Source organism: Anarhichas minor, unplaced genomic scaffold, assembly GCF_050575085.1.
Source record: "Anarhichas minor isolate MPS153535 unplaced genomic scaffold, ASM5057508v1 ptg000014l, whole genome shotgun sequence".
Lineage (NCBI taxonomy): Eukaryota > Metazoa > Chordata > Actinopteri > Perciformes > Anarhichadidae > Anarhichas > Anarhichas minor.
Window position 1 is genome coordinate 15072499 of NW_027466460.1, and position 17603 is coordinate 15090101.

Below are 17603 nucleotides of genomic sequence, written 5' to 3' on the forward strand. Positions count from 1 at the left end.
CTCCTGTTGATATCGCTTATATTCCTGTTGTAGGAAGGTTACAAGCAAGTGTTTTAATGATGGACGTTGAAGTTTTGCATTGTGTATAAGATCTTGCAATGTAAAAATCACTTATCTCATATATTGTGCTGCAATTAAATAGCCAGTTTGTGAAGGAAATACAACGAAAGACCCCAAAATTCAGTAGATTTGTCATTAAAATGTTATTAACTCTTGAATTTAGACACATTTTAATCCAAATGCACACACTGAAAATCAGCAAAATATTTTGTAGTTTCACTTTGATTGTTTTGTGCACAAACCTGAAAAAAACACTAAATTACAGAAAAGATTAAAAGGTTTAATGTTGAGTTTATGTTCATATAAATAATATAATATATAATTTAATCAGGCAATATAAAGGTTAACCAACATCATAAAGGAACCAAAGAAGAGGATAAATGTATATAAATTTAAATTGTAATTAATTATAAAACATATATATCGATAATAAAATACGACTAATGATACAATGCAAGCCTCCTTCACTGAACAAGTTCTTTGTCAAACTGACTCCTGTGCACCAGAACATCACCAGCATCAGGGTGAGCCTCATCGATGTCAATGACAACAGACCTGAGTTCAGCTCCAGCAGCTACGTCAGCAGCATCCTTCTGAAAGACGCCAAGGAAGGGAAGCTGCTGCTGACGCTGTCCGCCACCGACGGCGACGCCGGCAACAACTCGCTCATCACCTACAGGTCAGCAACCGACTGTCATTTCATTCGCACCACCACAGTATTCTCCAGACAGAAGGTACATGTTCAAGTGTTTTATAACATTACACGAGTCCTTTTTAAACTCAGGTCTCTAATGATGAATGCACTGGTTAGTTAGTTAGTTAGTTGCCACAAACTGACTCTTTATCCAGGTATTGGAAGACGGTGGACCTCATGCAACAACATTTTGGTATTCTTATCTCAACTTTCTGGTACTTGTTTCCGTACGGTGGGCTCGTGTGCCACTGACTGCACACGACTCCTCGGACTCGTTTATCTTGTATTGTGCTGAAGATGTTTTTTTTTTGCTCTCTGCTGTTGCAGTTTCTCTGCAGGAAGTCCTCGGTATTTGGCCTTAAACAGTGAGACCGGGGCCCTGACGTTGACCTCGGACCTCACCGATCTCACACAGGACACCACAATGGTGCTGACAGCCCAGGCTCAAGACCACGGCCAGCCTCCTCTGAACTCCACAGGTATCTGACAGCACCGTGTAGTTTTACTCAACGTTAGATGTTCAGAACTAACACTGAACTAAGCCCCGCCCCTAGCTGTCAGGAGCTCCTCACAGGACCCTGATTGGGGTTGCTGGTCATACCTGTATATAATGTATGTTTGTTACAGCTCGCGTCGTGGTGAATCTCAGGCTTGTCAGTCTGGGGGAGGGCGTGGCCTTCGGGAGCTCCTCCTACAACTTCAGCGTACGTGAGAACCAGCCGGCGGGGGATGTGGGGAGGGTCTCGGCCTTCTCAGGAAGTGACCTCTACGACGTCGCCTACGCACTGAACACACATACTGACCTGTTCTCCGTCAGTGCCAGTGGAGCCGTCCTGACCAGAACACAGCTGGACAAAGAGGAGCAGGAGTGGTACATCCTGGATGTGGAGGCAGTGGACACACGGACCCCCCCTACGTCAGCCATTACAATGGTATGATCTGTTTTTTAAATGATATCTATATAGACATGTTTAGGGGCTGATTATTTCAGGTGATAGTGATTACTGGAAACTGGAAACATGTCAAACTTCTGCAGGGATTATTATACAAATAGTGTGATTTTCTTCTTTTTTTTAAATACCTGGAGGTTCTTTACTTCCGCTCTCTATACTGGTACATTCATCTTGACCCAAGGAAACCTGGGAGAAAAAGTCTGTCTTCAGTATCTTGACCTGTTCCTTCTCTCTCTCTCAGGTCAGAGTTCAGGTGGAGGACGTGAACGAGTCTCCTCGGTTTCCCTCCGAGGTGTATAAAGCCTCTGTGTTCAGCATAGCCCCGTACAAAACCCCCGTCGTCCACGTCAAGGTAAACGCACCCAGCTTCTGTCAGTTACATCCTCAAGAAGCACCAACTGTTATAACATCGTCAGTGTGTCAGATAAGGACCGTTCAGTGTGACGGCTGCTTGACTGCAGCGGTGATTAACAGGAGCTGTGTACTGTGAAGTGAAACCCAGCAGGCTGCTCTCTCTTTGAGGGATGTGGTTCCTGAGCAGCAGTGAGACGGATCATCAGGAACGGATCTCTTCGATCAGAGACGATGTTATCTGAATCTACTGAGTCAAACATGGAGAGCTATTGCACTTAAAAGAGCTGCAAGAAATCTTCTAGAGTTATAGAAATGTTTTGTAAAAAAAGTCAGAGTATATTGTAGTAAAGTCATAATAAAGTATGTTATACTTCTTAGTATAGAATGTCATAAAAATGATATAATATAGGACGTCATTAAAAAGCCATAGTTTAGCTTTGTCTTGCTTGATGCTAACCAGCAGGACATGAAAGTACGTCGGTTAGGATAAAACATCTTGATACTTCCCCCCCCCCCAGGCTTCAGACCCTGATGTGGGTGAAGAGGGTCAGCTGGTCTACAGTCTGACTGCAGACAGTCCTCACTTTGACGTGGACCCGTCCTCGGGTCTGGTGTACGTGGTGTCGGCGGTGGGACTGGCTGGACAGACGGCTGCAGTGGAGGTGAACGCCAAAGACCCCCGAGGACTTTACGCTACAACCAAGCTGGAGGTGAGTGTGGAGGGCCGGAGGGAGGGGCTCAACATGTTAGAGAAACGCAATGCAAATCAACAACCAGTAGAATCCAAAATCAAGACGAGTCAAAACAGGCGGCACATTAAGAATATAAGAAAAGCTGTAATAAATGTGTAAATGACTGATTTTAATGTCCTTACTCAACTGTGTTTATTCATTCCAATAAGCTTTACTGCTTCCTGTATACTCTGTTGGTGTCCTCAGGTAATTACATTTTAATTTAAAGATGCATACCTCAGAAACACTCTTCCTCCCCGCAGGTGGACGTGCAGGGAAGCGCGAGCAGCGCTGACGTGGTGGTCATCTCCCTCAACCAGCCGGCCAACATCGTGGAGAAGAAAGTCCCAGAGTTGGAGGAGTGAGACGAGTTTATCACAGAATTACCATTGTTTAGAGATTCATTCTTTCAGGGTTACATGGTTCTGGTTTCTTTCTTCTTCCTCGTCCTCTCAGGTCTCTGGGTGCGGCTCTGGGCTGGACGGTGAACATCATCGAGGTGTCGAGCGCTAACGGCGGATCCTCCTCCGAGTCCAGAGCGCAGAGCGCCGCCGTGAAGACTCTGGTCAGCTTCATCACCAAGGACGGAGCAGAGGTCGTTTCCTCCACAGAGGTCACAGAGTAAGAGTCTGACTTTCAATGTTAAAACGTGAACTACTGGAGAGGGACACACAATACCCTGCAACACATTTTAGAAGATGAAATACCTCTAGAAAGTAAGACCATGTATCTTGGATATTTACCTAAAACAGTCAAAAAGAATAGATCACTAGTTATACATAGTTTTCTTTTTGTTTTTCACTCCTTGTTCTTTATGTGTAGAACTAAAGTGAGCATCATCTGAAGATCTGTATATGCAGTGTACATGTGTACATATCTGATTGATGCCCGCTATCAATAACAAAATAGATTAACTATAATATGCTGATTTTTACAGACAAGTTATGACAAACTTAACTTAAGTACAGTACATGAGTAAACGTAACTAAGTACACATTTCAGTTACTTGTACTTTACTGAAGTACTTTCAGTTTATGCCACCATACTTGTACTTCACTACATATCAGAGGGAAATATCGTAGTTTTTAAAATATTTAAGATATGTTTTGTCGTTAATTAAACTACTGAACAGTTCTTTCAAGTACAGCTTGAATAATTAATTGGGACTATTTTGATAATCGTGTATTTTTAATGGTTCCAGTTTCTCAAATGTGAATATTTGCTGATTTCCTTCTAATAATTGTAATGAATCAGTAATAATGTTTATTGGACTGGAACCAACTACAGCAGTAAAATCCTGCTTTTACATTAATGCACGAGTAATAACAACCTCATGATAATAATATATAATAGTATATATATTAATAGCAGTGACATTTTGTCCGATTATACTTTTAATTAAGTAACATTTTCATTGCAGGACTTTCACCCACGAGAGTATTTCCCCCGTGTGGTATTAGTACTTTTACTGAAGTAAAGATTCTGAACACTTCTTCCACCAGTCGGGTTTTATTTAATCTGTCCTACGGCTTCTCTGAGGAACTGAAAAGCCTAATTTATGCACGCATCGTCCAATAAACATCAATAAACTAAATCATTGAACACAACATTTTCTCCACCAGGAAGCTGCAGAGCCAATCAGCTGCTGTGAGGGCGGCGCTGGTCAAAGTGTTCGGGGAGGGGCTTCACTTCGACGTGGAGCTGAAGCCTAAAAGTCCCGCCTCCAGCCAGGCTGTGGTCATCGCGCTGGGCACCATGTTGGCCCTGTGCATGCTGGGATTGATTGTTGCCGTTGCCTTGATCATCAGGTGAGACTGGAGAACATCAACACTCATGTGCTTCTGTTAACAGGTTCATCATGTGAACTTAAAGGGATAGTCCGGATGTTATGAAGTGTGTTTGTATGAGGTTCTTCACTACAGTAGACGTGTTTATAGAGACAGACAGGAGAACCAGCACAAAGTAAACAGACATGTTTGGAATATTTTCATCCTTAATTATCAGCGTCTCAATACGTGAATCCTCCCAGAAGGAAGTTTAAAATAGTCCCGTCAGACCTCAACATGTCACTGTTCGCTCTCACAGGTTCAAGATGACGCAGAAGCGTCAGGATTCTGACAAAGAGAGTTTTGACATCGACCGATCTGCTAAAGGTTACAGGTGAGTCCTCTGAACAACTCTTCTTCATGTTCAAATGTCTTCACAGCTCTGTTTGAAAACTGGTTTAATGGATATCCATCCGTTTTGTTCCAGGAACCGGTCTTTGGACATTCATGAAACCTTTGGACAGGTATTTTATTTTAACTCCTTTACATCTTGTTTAGTTGAATCTTCATCAAAGCATCATATTCTATAAGATCATCACGTGTTTGTAGCGTCTCTGTCCTGTGAGAACCTCGTATCTCTAGAAAGAACAAACAACCTGTTTTCAGCTTTGTTATGAAGCATCTTCCAGCTGATCCAAGAGTCTTTTCAAAGAGTTTATTCATCTGAAGAAGTAGGAGGATTTCATCAACACATGAAGGAACATTTCATCCTTCAGTTCATCACAAACATTCAACATCAACACATCTGGAGATACCAGGTTTAAACTGGACAGGAAGGAGATGAATAAAAAGGAAATACTCAAGTACAGAACAAAGCACCGTGACATGTTTAGTAAACTTACATCCTGTCTGTGTTCCAGGGACAGACGAGGTCACAAGAGAAAGCAGCGGAGGACGATCAGCAGAGGACGGACGACGGTGGGACAGTAAAGACAGACGGAAACATTGTGAAGTTCAAACGGGACAGCCGGACGGAGGACGGTGATTACAGCAGCAGTTCTACTCTCTGATCTGAACACGACAGCTTTCAGTCCGACCGTACGGAGTCTGCAGAGTTGCACTAAAATAATTAGTTTAATTATAGTCAGTTTAAACGAGTTTCTTTCACGACTTCTAGCGAAGTCGAGCACACGTGAGCTCTTATTCTTTAGTATGATTTTATTTATTTCCTTCATGTGGCTGCTGAAGTGTTTTAAAAACATTCTAAATATCTATTTGTGAATCGATTTCTTTTATTTACTTTGAAATGATCCAACAGAATAAGAACAAACAGATTTCCTGCTGCTGCTTGATTTGTTTCGTCCTCTCGTCCTCACAGAAACAGATTTAAGTCACTAACAGACTTTTTAAAACTCCCGTAGTTGCTTTGAGTAATGACCCGGCTGTTGAAAAGCTCTGACAAAAAGCTAGTAAATAGATTTCAACCAGACAACGCCGTGGTAGCGACCTGTCAATCACAGTAAGCCCCGCCCTAAATCATCCCCTGCTTTATGGTCTGTTTGACTCTAAATGGACCATCACTTACTAAATGAACATCATGCTGTATTGAAGAAGACTTGAAACTAGAGATTGAGACCATAAACTCATGTTTACAATGTTTACTGAGGTAATAAATCAAGAGAGAAGTAGAGTCATTTTCTCATAGACTTCTATACAACCAGAGGAGTCGCCCCCTGCTGGTCAGTAGAGAGAATGCAGGTTTAACACATGAAGCTTTGGCTTCACTTGTCAGACCGGGAGGTTACTGCCCGATGTAAACGTCCACATTAAATGATTCCAGTGGCACTCTTCAGCCTCCGCACGACCACAAACATCCCAGCAGCTGATTTTAATCCTGAAGTGACGTTGAAACTGTTAAGAACTAAACTCAGCTGCTGTCGCGTTCAGAGTGTTTGTTTCTAATAAATTCTCTGTGAAGCAGAAACACTGCAAATTATTTCTGCTCATATTCAGACAGAATTATCAGAATGGCACTTTATAGAAATGCTGCGGCTGCACTTCAGTTTGAAGAGAGATTTGTTTCTGGGCAAAATGTTTTGGAACAAACACGTTTATAAATCAAATGTTCAAATGTCACTTTTGTTTTTTTGCCGACAGCTTTATTCTTATTTTTCTTTGATGAACTTTATTATCAAAATTGTAAATAATAATATGCTGGTTCATTAAATAATGTGTGTAGATCAATAACATTTGAATTGTATCAGTCTGGAAATATTCTATAATAATATTTGTAAAATATAAAATAAAAACTAAGCAGAAAATGAAAATAATTGTAATAAAAGAACAAATCATCTTGATGTTTGTGAACGTTCCTCCTGAAGTCAAAGGGCCGCGAGACGTGGATTAGAAAAGACAAACTCGTTACATCGTCTTATTTGATTTCCCTTCATCGCCTCACAGCTGCTTTCATTCCTCATGTGACGAGCCTCAGATGATGTCACTTTATTAGGGCTGATATCAGTCCGCGATGCCTTCGAGGCATCGACGGACCTCTTCCAGTTAAACGACATCGTTACAGGCGTTCACGCTGGTGGTGTCATTCCACGTGACGCGTATCGAAAGAAGTAGAAAACTTTCTATGGGAATCACTTTAACTGTTTCATTTGTTATGGTTATATGGTTATAACGACACTCAGCACTTATCTTTTGTTTTCGAGTTGTCCGTCCATTCTCGGCCATAACTCAAGAAATGATGTGATAATTATGACAATTTCTCATAAATGTCTAATTAGATAAAAGGATGAAATGACATTTTGTTCAGACATTAAAGTAAACTGCTGGTTGGCGGAGGCGGTCAAGCGTGGGGCAGTAATTGTACTTTGTTGATTTCTTTGTCAGACACAAAGTTTTATTTCTTTGCTCACGAAACTTTAAAATAACAAAGTTGTAAACTGACGAGGATTTCTACAGTTGTGACCGTTAAAAGCCATCAAAGCGCTGCTGCAGTAAACTCCCACAGTCTGTTCCTCCCCCGTGTGATGTAAAAAATAAAAAGAATTCTTTACTTACGTTGACGTGAAGCAGGCTTTGTGATCCAGTGAGCTTCCCGTACGTCTCCGTCCGCAGCCTGAAAACAAACTTCTATTTCTGAGGAAAGAACTTCACAGCTCCACATGGACTTCAGTTCATAATTCTTCATATTAAAACTGTTTTTATTAATTTATTCTCTATTAAAATAAAATCAGAACACAGCAGAAGAAGCGAAAGTAAACAATAGATTATGGAATGTACTTCAGTAAAGAAAATAAAAAGCTCCAGCTGGTCCAACATGGGGGGCTTTATTACAACCAGTCAAATAAAGCACCGCTTTTATATATTCATATATATATAAAGATATTTATATATATATTTATATAGTTTTCATATACACCTTCAGGCAATGACTAGAGGATTCTTTACAGAATCAAGTTTCTTGTAGTTCTCTTAATTTACAGGTAAACTCAGTTTCTGGATATTTAAACCACAGAAGAAGTCAAGGCAACTTTCTTTTTGCCTCGTTCATAAAGTACAAAACTGGCACAGAGGACGACCATTTTTATACACAGTAAAAATGCAATAAAATTAAATTACATACAGGAGACGAAAGTTGTGTAAACCTTTCCCCGTTACAGCAAACCTCAAACAAATAAAATCACTTTCTAAAACAAATTCAAATCAGTATAAAACACAAAGAAAACAAAAAAACAACTTCTTTTTTTTGCCCTTTTGAAAACAATGTGCTGTAGCTTTGTACGACTTTCTGTGTTTTTCTTCTGTGGTGGAGTCGGAGCTAAATAGAGCGAAACGACACGGCGAGCGCCACTGAAGCTGAAAAACCAACCGACTGAACATCAGCAGGAGGACAACAGCACACAAACAGCAGAAGAAGAAGAAGAAACCGAAAAACAGGAAAAAGGTGTTTTTTTTCCTCCGAGCGGGATTTCAATTTCCAAAGAGAAAAAAAAAAAAAAAAAAAAAGGTTTTAGTTAAAGATCTCATGGTGGCTGTGAGTTGATGATGTCATGAAGAGGGCGGGCCCTTAACGGACAGTTTGGTAACTATGGCGATGGTGGCTTCCACCGTCCTGTACAGCATGTCCAGCATGTCGGGTGGGGGGGCGGCGCTTGGAATCGCCTGTGAGGAGGAGGAGGAGGCGTGGCCACTGCAGCCCTCTGGCCCCTCCCCCACCAGCCCAACAGCTGATGGGAAGGCAGCGTCCTCTGAGAGGGGCGGGGCCGAGCTGCTGCTGGTCTTAGAGCCCGCCTCCTTCTCGTCCTTCACCTCCTCCGACGTCATCGCCTCACCCCTCCTCCCCTCCCGCTGCTCTGCCTCCTCCTCCTCCTCCTCGCCTGCCGTCGAGTGACGCGGCAGCTCAGGCTCCTCCCCCTGCCCAAAGCCCTCCCCCGCCTCCTGCAGCAGGGAGGAGGAGGAGGAGAACGAGGAGGACGACGACGAAGACGCCTCCATTTTCTCCTCTTTGGGGAAGGAGTCCAGGTTTCCAGAGGAGGCGGGGGCGGGGTCCGGGGAGGGCGGGTCCTGCTCGGTGCCCGGGTCGATCAGCGAGGAGGAGTCTCGCGTCTCCGTGTCCGAGGTGCTGGCGGGCGTCAGCGCCTCCTGGTGGTCGGGCTTCGGCTCGCCGCAGGGCGGGAGGGCCGAGGACGACGAGGAGGACGAGGAAGAAGTGGAGGCCACGCAGAGCGGCGCCGACGCTGCATCGCCGGTTCGGTCGTCATCGCTGCTCACCCGCCGCCGCTTCACCGGGGTCGCCCCTTCATCCTCAGCTGAGAGAGACACGACACATGTTGTGAACATCTGGTATGATTTGTACATCCATGAATATGAGATATACAGATAATTACAAATGGAGGTTGTGGTCTACGGGCATATCTATGAGTTACACTCATTGTCTTTTCGACTCCTCACAGTTCATTTTGTTTGTACGCAGAGTTTAAACGCCTCCGTTCATGCTCAGGGCTCGCGCTACGGCGCCAAGCGCGAGTACGAACAAAACTGAAACCGTCTCTGTTTCTATACTTTGCATGTGTTGTACCTTTGGCCTTGTGGTCCTTGGCCTCGAGCTCCAGAGCGCTGCGCTGCTGGACACAAACGCGGCAGCGGCCCAGCAGCTCCTGCAGGGCGGGGCAGAGGGCCGGGTCCACGGTCTGAGGCGGCTGGACGGACAGCAACAGCAACAAGGCCCTCAGGTCCTGACGCACAGAGAGAGAGAGAGAGAGAGACAGTGAGTTTTCAGTCTGAAACAGACGACAGGAAGTGCTGTTTGGTCTGAGCGTGTGTTCGTGGTCGTACGCCGTTCAGCAGGCCGCTGGTCTTGCTGAGCTCCAGGCGGTGAGCCGCTAGTTCAGGCTGCAGGCTGCTCTGTTCACTCAGCAGGTTCGTCACCAGAACACCGATCAGGTTGGAGCAGCTGGGGCCGGACAGCACCTGGACCTACACACACACACACACACAAACACACGAGGTGATGCTAAGGTGACAACATCTAGACAATTATTTGCAGGCTGGACTACGGAAGCCCTGAGAGGCAAGGGAGAAAACAACATTTTTTAAAAGTCTGAGGAATGATTGTCCCTTTGTTGCTGCTGAGTGAAGCCAAAGCTTCATGTGTTAAAGCTGCATTCTCTCTAGTGTCCACCAGGGGGCGACTCCTCTGGTTGTATAGAAGTCTATGAGAAAATGACTCTACTTCTCTCTTGATTTATTACCTCAGTAAACATTGTAAACATGAGTTGATGGTCTCAATCTCTAGTTTCAAGTCTTCTTCAATACAGCATGATGTTCATTTAGTACATTATGGTCCATTTAGAGTCAAATAGACCATAAAGCAGGGGATGCTTTAGGGCGGGGCTAGCTTGTGATTGACAGGTCAGATTGCAATCAACTAAACACCCTCTGTTAAGTCTTCTATTTAGAACTACGGTGGCCTTCAGGTAACGTTAAAATGCATAACGCTCTCTCTGGAGCCAGCGTTTGGTTTGGTCGTTCTGGGCTACTGTAGAAACATGGCGGACTCTTAGAGGAGGACCTGCTCCCTATGTAGATATGAAGGACTCATTGTAAGCTAACAAAAACGTCTGTTAAAGTTTCAGGTGATTACACACAAATAAAGACATTTCTTCACCAAAAGAAACAGATATAACTGGCAAAGAACAAAAACGTCTAAAGACAAGCTTTTTGTTTGGTACCTTGTGCAGGAAGCAGGTGAGGAAGGAGTAGGCCACGTTGTTGTTGAGAAACGTCCTCTCGTCCATCAGGATGCACTTGATGTACTCGCTGAAGACTGGATCATCACAGAGCAGCTTCACACACGTTTTAGCCAGAACAGACTGAAAGAGCAACAAGGACAAACTGTGTCAATGCCGTAAAAAGGGAACTGAACGAGTGAGACTCAAAACACGTTCGTCTGGTGAGTTTAAAATGTGACAAACCTGAGACTGACAGAGCTCCGTCCACAGTTTGGGGAAGATGGCGAGGTGAAGAGGGAGCCCTTCATACGCTATCAACACACCTGAGAGACACAGTTGATATGTAAACATACACGCAGGTGTGTGTTCATGAATGGTTAATTTTACACAGATTCATACGTACTCAGTTTGACGAGTGTGTCCGTGAATTTCTCGCAGTTGATGGCAACGCGACACAGCAGGTGGCTGAACTGGTGGTAGGACAGGAAGTAATCCAGCAGCATCCGGTCGTACACCTCGTCTTTACCCTGAGACACACACACACACACACACACACAGTTTACTACCAATATCAGGTTCCTGCAGGTTTTAATCAACAAATATTCAGTTTACGATGAAAAAAAACAACTGAAAATCCTTCCAGAGCTGCAGGTGAGGCGACAGAGCTGCAGGTGAGTGTTGAGTGATCACACCTTGCTGCTCTCCACCATGGACGGCAGTAGACACATGTTGAGCTCCGGTCTTGGAGGTCGGATGTTGTTCTTGGCTCCCATCAGCTTTATGTTCTCTCTGCAGGGCAGGTAAGGACCGAACGACACTGTGGACAAAAACACACAGTCACTGAAACTGCCCTTAATATAAAGGATTTAATTCATAAAAGACATTTTAATGAGGAGACTCACTGGGGATGTTGCTGTGGTGGTAGGTGCAGTGGTTGTGCTGCAGGAAGGGAACCAGAGTGTGCAGGAAGTCGTGAGGACTCAGTAGAACAAGTTCCTTTAGAACATCTGCAGGAACCAGAACAAAGAAAGATTAACGCGAGAGGTAGACGAAGCATTTAACAAAGTAAAGAAAGTCCTGCATTGAAAATAGGTTTTACTGTTGTAGTCGAGGTGGAGCTCATTCTGAACAATTAGCTAATTCATATTTTCATTATGGATTAATCTGCTGATAATTTTTTTCGTTTTGGTGTGTGTGTGTGTGTGTGTGTGTGTTACCCAGGCAGGCGTTGCGGAGCTCGGGCGGGCTGTAGGAGTTGAGGAGTGTGAGCAGCTTGTGGGCAAAGTCGATCCTCTCCTGCCACTGGATCAGAGCCTGCTTCACATCTGGATGACAACACACAGAAACATCTGCTCAGAACAGTAGTATAGTATTTCTAAACTGTACATTATGTCGTACTATATCAATACATTCCACAATATATTTGACTTTATATCCCACATTAAATTACATTATATTATAAACTACTCTTAGCAACGGCTCTGGTTGTGTGTACTGTGTGTACTGTGTGTTGTGTGTGTACTGTTTGCCTTGTAAATGTCGAGTCTAATTGCTCTTTAATAGTTTGTTTATTCTGTCTATTGCTGTAACACCCGAATCAATAAAGTTGTATCTCGATTCTGACCTTTGCGCTGCAGGTACGGCCGGGTGGCTTTGAGGACGGACAGAAAGATGGAGAGCAGCTCCACCAGGTCGCCAGTGACGTGACACGCCGTCGCCTCGTGGTACATCATGTGCAGCGTGTTGAAGGACTGCAGAGGACAGACGGGGCAATTGTATTTATATCTTTACAACATACGACATCTTCTGTTCTTGGACTTTAGCATCGAAAAATAAAAACACAGAGGAGAGATTTCTCTCCCAGGACGGACAGAAGTGCAATAGATTCCTCTGCTATTACTACAACTATTCATTTCTGCAATTGTTGACTTCAACAGAATGTATTCCATCATTCAGCTTAATTTAAGTTATTCAGGGTGCTTTTGTTGTTTAAATTAACAGAAATGATAAAAGCAAAGTTCAAAAGTTGTAAATTTGCCTCCAAATTCCCTATTTTTCTCTTTATTTCTGATATTAAGATGGTCTGAAATTTGATTCTCTCTTTGTCTGATGTAAAGAGGAGATCCTGATCCAGATCCTGGTCCTACCTCAGTCATGAGGATGAGTCCCCTGTTGAAGACCACCAGCAGTCGGTCCTCGTCGTTCTCCAGCAGAACCCTGAAGGCACTAAGAGGAACAGCAAAACCAGGCGTTAGGATCCAGATCAGAGAAGCTCCTGAAGGCTTATTGTGCCAGAGTCCAGGCTCTAAAGTGGACATATTCACACATGCAAGCTTCACAATACCATTGTCTCAATAAACGTGTGTGTGTGTGTCCTCACCTGATGAGCGTGGTCCAGCAGGAGCGGCCGTCCAGGCAGCGCAGGTAGCAGCTGATGGTGGTTTTCTTGAACTGTTTGACGTCCTCCAGCTCTTCTTCTCTCATGTCGGCCCGCTGCGCCACAAACAGCTGCATCAGGTTGAACAGCTCCTCCACCGCCTGCAGGGGGCAACACAAACACAAACACACACACACACACACACACACACACACACACACACACACACACACACACACACACACACACACACACACACACACACACACACACACACACACACACACACACACACACACACACACACACACACACACACACACACACACACAAATAAAACGTTGTTGTTCTGAAGAAAAATGAGCGTTGTCATTTGTAGGATTGATCCCAGCGAGCTGTGAAACAATCTAACGTCACCAAATCCTAAAACAACAGGTAATAAAATCCTAACATGATAACCAATGAAATGCCGTGTCCAACGCTGCTGCATCGACACAGCCAGCATTAAATAAAGATTCTCAGACTCTCCACTCACCCCGGGGTACTGGCTGGCGTGCGGCGTCAGGTTCTTGAAGGCCCACTGGATGTTCTGGTGCGAGGCGAGCTGCCGGGTGAAGGCGGGCGACTGCTCGCAGCACATCCGCAGGATGCCGTAGTAGGCGGGCAGCATGCCGCGGTTGAAGAGCACCACCTCCTGGTCGTCGTGGTCGGCCAGGATGTAGTTGAAGGCGATGTTCTTGGTCACCACGGGGTTCTGCACCACCAGGCGGACGTTCTCCGGGCAATCCACGCACATGTTGTACCAGAAGGACAGCAGCGCCTGCTTGTTGTGGTTGGTGGCGATGGCCGGCTCCGACAGTTTGGGCTGAAGGCGGAGAGGAAGAAGACGAGGCTAAAGCTTCAGACTAGTGATCCTAGCAGAGCTGCAGCTCAGTTATTACGTAGTTATAAGCAGATCAATGGACGATTAAGATACATTTCATATTATTAGAACAGCGTTTAAAAACTACATGAATGACAGCTTCTACTCTACCTTTATACTGAGACTCTAAAATGTTTACTTGTTAAAGAAAATAACAAATACAATTTTAAATGTGCTGAATGTACCTGGAAGAGGTTCCAGAGGTCCATGAAGTATCCGGAGAACATGAGTTTCTCCGTCTTGGAGATGAGGCAGTACGTCATGAAGCTGAAGTACTGAACCAGCTTGGTTGTGCCGTGAACGCTGGCGTCCACGTACAGCTTGGCGCGTCCCAGCAGCCCCAGCAGCAGGTTGTACACCTGGTGGAGGACCACGGTGGTGTCGGGCGACAGCGGCAGCTCGCGGGTCGGCAGGTGGAGGGAGCGCGTGGAGCGAAACATCTGGCGGAAAGAGTTGCTGGGGATGAGGGAGACGAGGAGGTACGCCGCCGCTGGAGAGACGAGACACGAGTTTCATTGTTATTTGTCATTTAATGTTAGCCCGTATTTATTAGAGTGGTTATATTTATAACATCCACTTGTGAGGCTGGACTTGGTTCTTTTATACCACAACCTACTGTCGTCGGTTAAACTTGTTAGTTTCACCTCTGAGGTAAAAACAGAACTGTTAAAAACACAGGTGGTGATAAAAAATTTAAAAAACACTGCCCCATTGGATTTTGGGGGATGCCGAGGCGCTTACATGTGCGGACTCGGGGGTAGTTGTGAGCCAGCAGGAAGCGTTCCACCCAGTTCTCCATGTTCTGCAGCACCCAGCTGTGGGCCAGCTTGTTCCGGGGGGTCTGGACAGCCAGCCAGTCCAGACACTGGGACGGGTTGTACTCGATCACCTGATGGGAAGAACACGCGCACGCACACACACACACACACACACACACACACACACACACACACACACACACACACACACACACACACACACACACACACACACACACACACACACACACACACACACACGAAGACACACGGAGCAAAACAAAGACGTCACTCAGACGACTGGTCATTTAATTTCTTTACGAAACCATTTTGGTCCGACGTCCCTCGTAAAATAGACACTTTTTATTTTAAGAGACGTTCAAGGTGATGGAAAAAACCTCTACACTAAACTGAACTTGGTCATTGTCTAGTGTTTGTAGTCACAGACGATCCTGATTTCTCTGGTTAAAGGAACACTGAACAGATTTAATTTGTTGTCACATTAAAGGTAAATTGTATTTCAGTATTTTACCTCCCAGATCCTCTGCAGGATGTAGGAGGCGAAGGAGGGCATCCCCGGTGGTCCGCCCGCAAACTCCATCAACATCGTCAGCAGCTTGAAGAAAGGATTGGCAGCCTGATGGAGAGAACTCATATTTTAGATTATCTAGTGTCTGACTCAGTACGAGCTTAAAACTGGCATGAAGGAACAGCGCTCATGATTCCACAGAGGAGCTTAATAATATAAAAGATAAAGCAAAAAGAAACACAGATGTCTCAAAACCTTGGATTAAATAAAACCAAATACATCTGCATGGCTTTACATCTTGTGTTTTTAAAGCTACAAATAAAGCAACTCACCTCAGGAGTCAGCTTTGCGATGGAGGTGAAGAGCATCGACACAATCTGAACAGCCAGGAGGAGAATTATACATTAAAACATTTATTTCTAACGCTTTCTGCAAATAACTATGTTTGTCTTTGTGCCGAATTTAAAGAATCTGACATTTAAAGTTATTTTCTACATTCAAACTCTGCTGGAAGTTCAGGAAATAATGATATCTTTACGCATATATTTATAAATTATTAAGTATTATATCTAATACTTTTGTTCTTTCCCTTTAAGGTCCGGTGTTTAACGTGTTTAACAGATGGACGCAGTAAGTCGAGTCCTCGGTATCAGTTGTGAATCAGTTCTGATCACTCTCTGTGTGACTGAGATGAACCTACGTGCTCGGCCAGGCGGTTGTTGTAGCGACAGAGGCTGAAGATGAGGTTGCAGGTCTGCCTGATGTTGATGCCGTCCCTGATGTGCTGGAAGAGGAAGGGGAAGCCTTTCCCTCCGGTCAGCGCCGCCATGTCGCTCTGCGACAGAGTCAGATGTCTGGAGAACAGGAAGAGAAAGAAGAGAGTCGAGCATCAAACGCACATTAAATGAAACCGCTCGAGGTAAAAACCATTTCACATAAAAGTACACAACTCAACAAAACATGTAACATCAGTCCAGTGGTCTTAAGACATTTTACATCTGGAAAGTTACACGTTATACCTTCAGAGAGCATCTCCGTAATATAGTGAATCCACGTCGTACCTCTCAGAGCGAGACTGCTCCACCAGCAGAGCGATGAGGGCGATCATCTTCTCCAGAGCTGCAGGACGATACTTCTCCTCCGCCAGAGACAAGATGTCTTCCTCCTCGTCCTCCTCCTCTCCCTCCTCCTCCGAGAGCACCTCCACCTGAGGCTGAGGGAGGACACTCTTCATGTACACATCTAAACCCGGTTCAGTTCGATTCAATAGACTTTATTGACTATTGATGGGTCGGTCGAGTCATTGAATGAAATTAACACCAAAATAAAAGTCAATAATAAGATTCAGAAGAATAAAATAGATACAATTATTTAATTGTGTGTAAATTAAGTTTCACTGAAGTAACTGATTTGAATGATTCCTCTTCCACTGATCATTCATCCGTAAGAGGACAACAGGCTCACATTTCATTCACACATCAAGAAAGAAAACCAATAAATAAAAGCAGTGCGCACCGTTCTAAATAAATAAATAAATAAATAAATAAGGCGAGTATCAGAACATAAACATAAGTAAAGTAATCAGTGTGTGCACTTACGTTCTCGGGGCCTTTGGTTCCCATGTAGAAATGCACCATGATGGAAATGGCTTGTAGTGACAACAGGAACTGACTCTGGAGACACAAAAACAGAAGACGATTAAAGCTCGAACAACACATCACAAGTACGGCTCATCAGTTTACACATCGTAATGAGAACTAAGAAAGGTTTAGTAACAGTGGAGTCTATTAAAACACCGTCCAGCTGCAGCCACACTGAGACTCATCTTCCAGGTTTGTGAAGACTCGCAACACTTGAAATGAAAACCAGTGAAACAAACGACGCCTTTGGACCACAAACATCTTTCTCGTCTATAAACATGCGTTCAGACCGACCTCCTCCTCTCCCATCTTGGCGAACTCGTAGAGGAAGGCGAAGTACTCCGTCAGGTGTTTGCTGTGAGGCTTGACGCCGTGCTCCATGATGGACAGCAGCGTCTTCACGAAGCGAGTGACGCAGGACCGGCTGCCGATGTCCTCCACGGGACCGTCCATGTCGTCGGAGCTGAGACGAGAATAAGAAGAAAAAAAAATAACGTGTTCAGAACCAGAGTCTTCTTTATTGACCCAGGAAGTGAACACAAACAGCAATCTGAGTCTGTATACAATAGTGGAAGAG

General features: G+C 44.5%; 1 protein-coding gene across 5 annotated transcripts in view; it reads right to left on the bottom strand.

Moving 5' to 3' along the window:
* Positions 1-7737: 7737 nt before the first annotated feature.
* Positions 7738-17603, bottom strand: part of usp34 (ubiquitin specific peptidase 34) — a 43121-nt gene continuing 33255 nt past the window's right edge. For all 5 annotated transcript variants that reach the window (XM_076091748.1, XM_076091746.1, XM_076091745.1 and 2 more), the window contains exons 58-78: positions 17321-17489; positions 16985-17059; positions 16448-16599; positions 16087-16240; positions 15719-15763; positions 15390-15494; positions 14841-14988; positions 14285-14589; positions 13713-14042; positions 13181-13338; positions 12948-13026; positions 12425-12551; positions 12018-12125; positions 11703-11807; positions 11493-11617; positions 11204-11327; positions 11044-11123; positions 10801-10941; positions 9905-10045; positions 9648-9804; positions 7738-9378 (exon numbers count right to left, since the gene is read on the bottom strand). In XM_076091748.1, coding sequence (XP_075947863.1) covers positions 8618-9378; positions 9648-9804; positions 9905-10045; positions 10801-10941; positions 11044-11123; positions 11204-11327; positions 11493-11617; positions 11703-11807; positions 12018-12125; positions 12425-12551; positions 12948-13026; positions 13181-13338; positions 13713-14042; positions 14285-14589; positions 14841-14988; positions 15390-15494; positions 15719-15763; positions 16087-16240; positions 16448-16599; positions 16985-17059; positions 17321-17489 — 3589 coding nt within the window. In that variant the 3' untranslated portion in view covers positions 7738-8617. The remainder of the gene's footprint in view (positions 9379-9647; positions 9805-9904; positions 10046-10800; positions 10942-11043; positions 11124-11203; positions 11328-11492; positions 11618-11702; positions 11808-12017; positions 12126-12424; positions 12552-12947; positions 13027-13180; positions 13339-13712; positions 14043-14284; positions 14590-14840; positions 14989-15389; positions 15495-15718; positions 15764-16086; positions 16241-16447; positions 16600-16984; positions 17060-17320; positions 17490-17603) is intronic.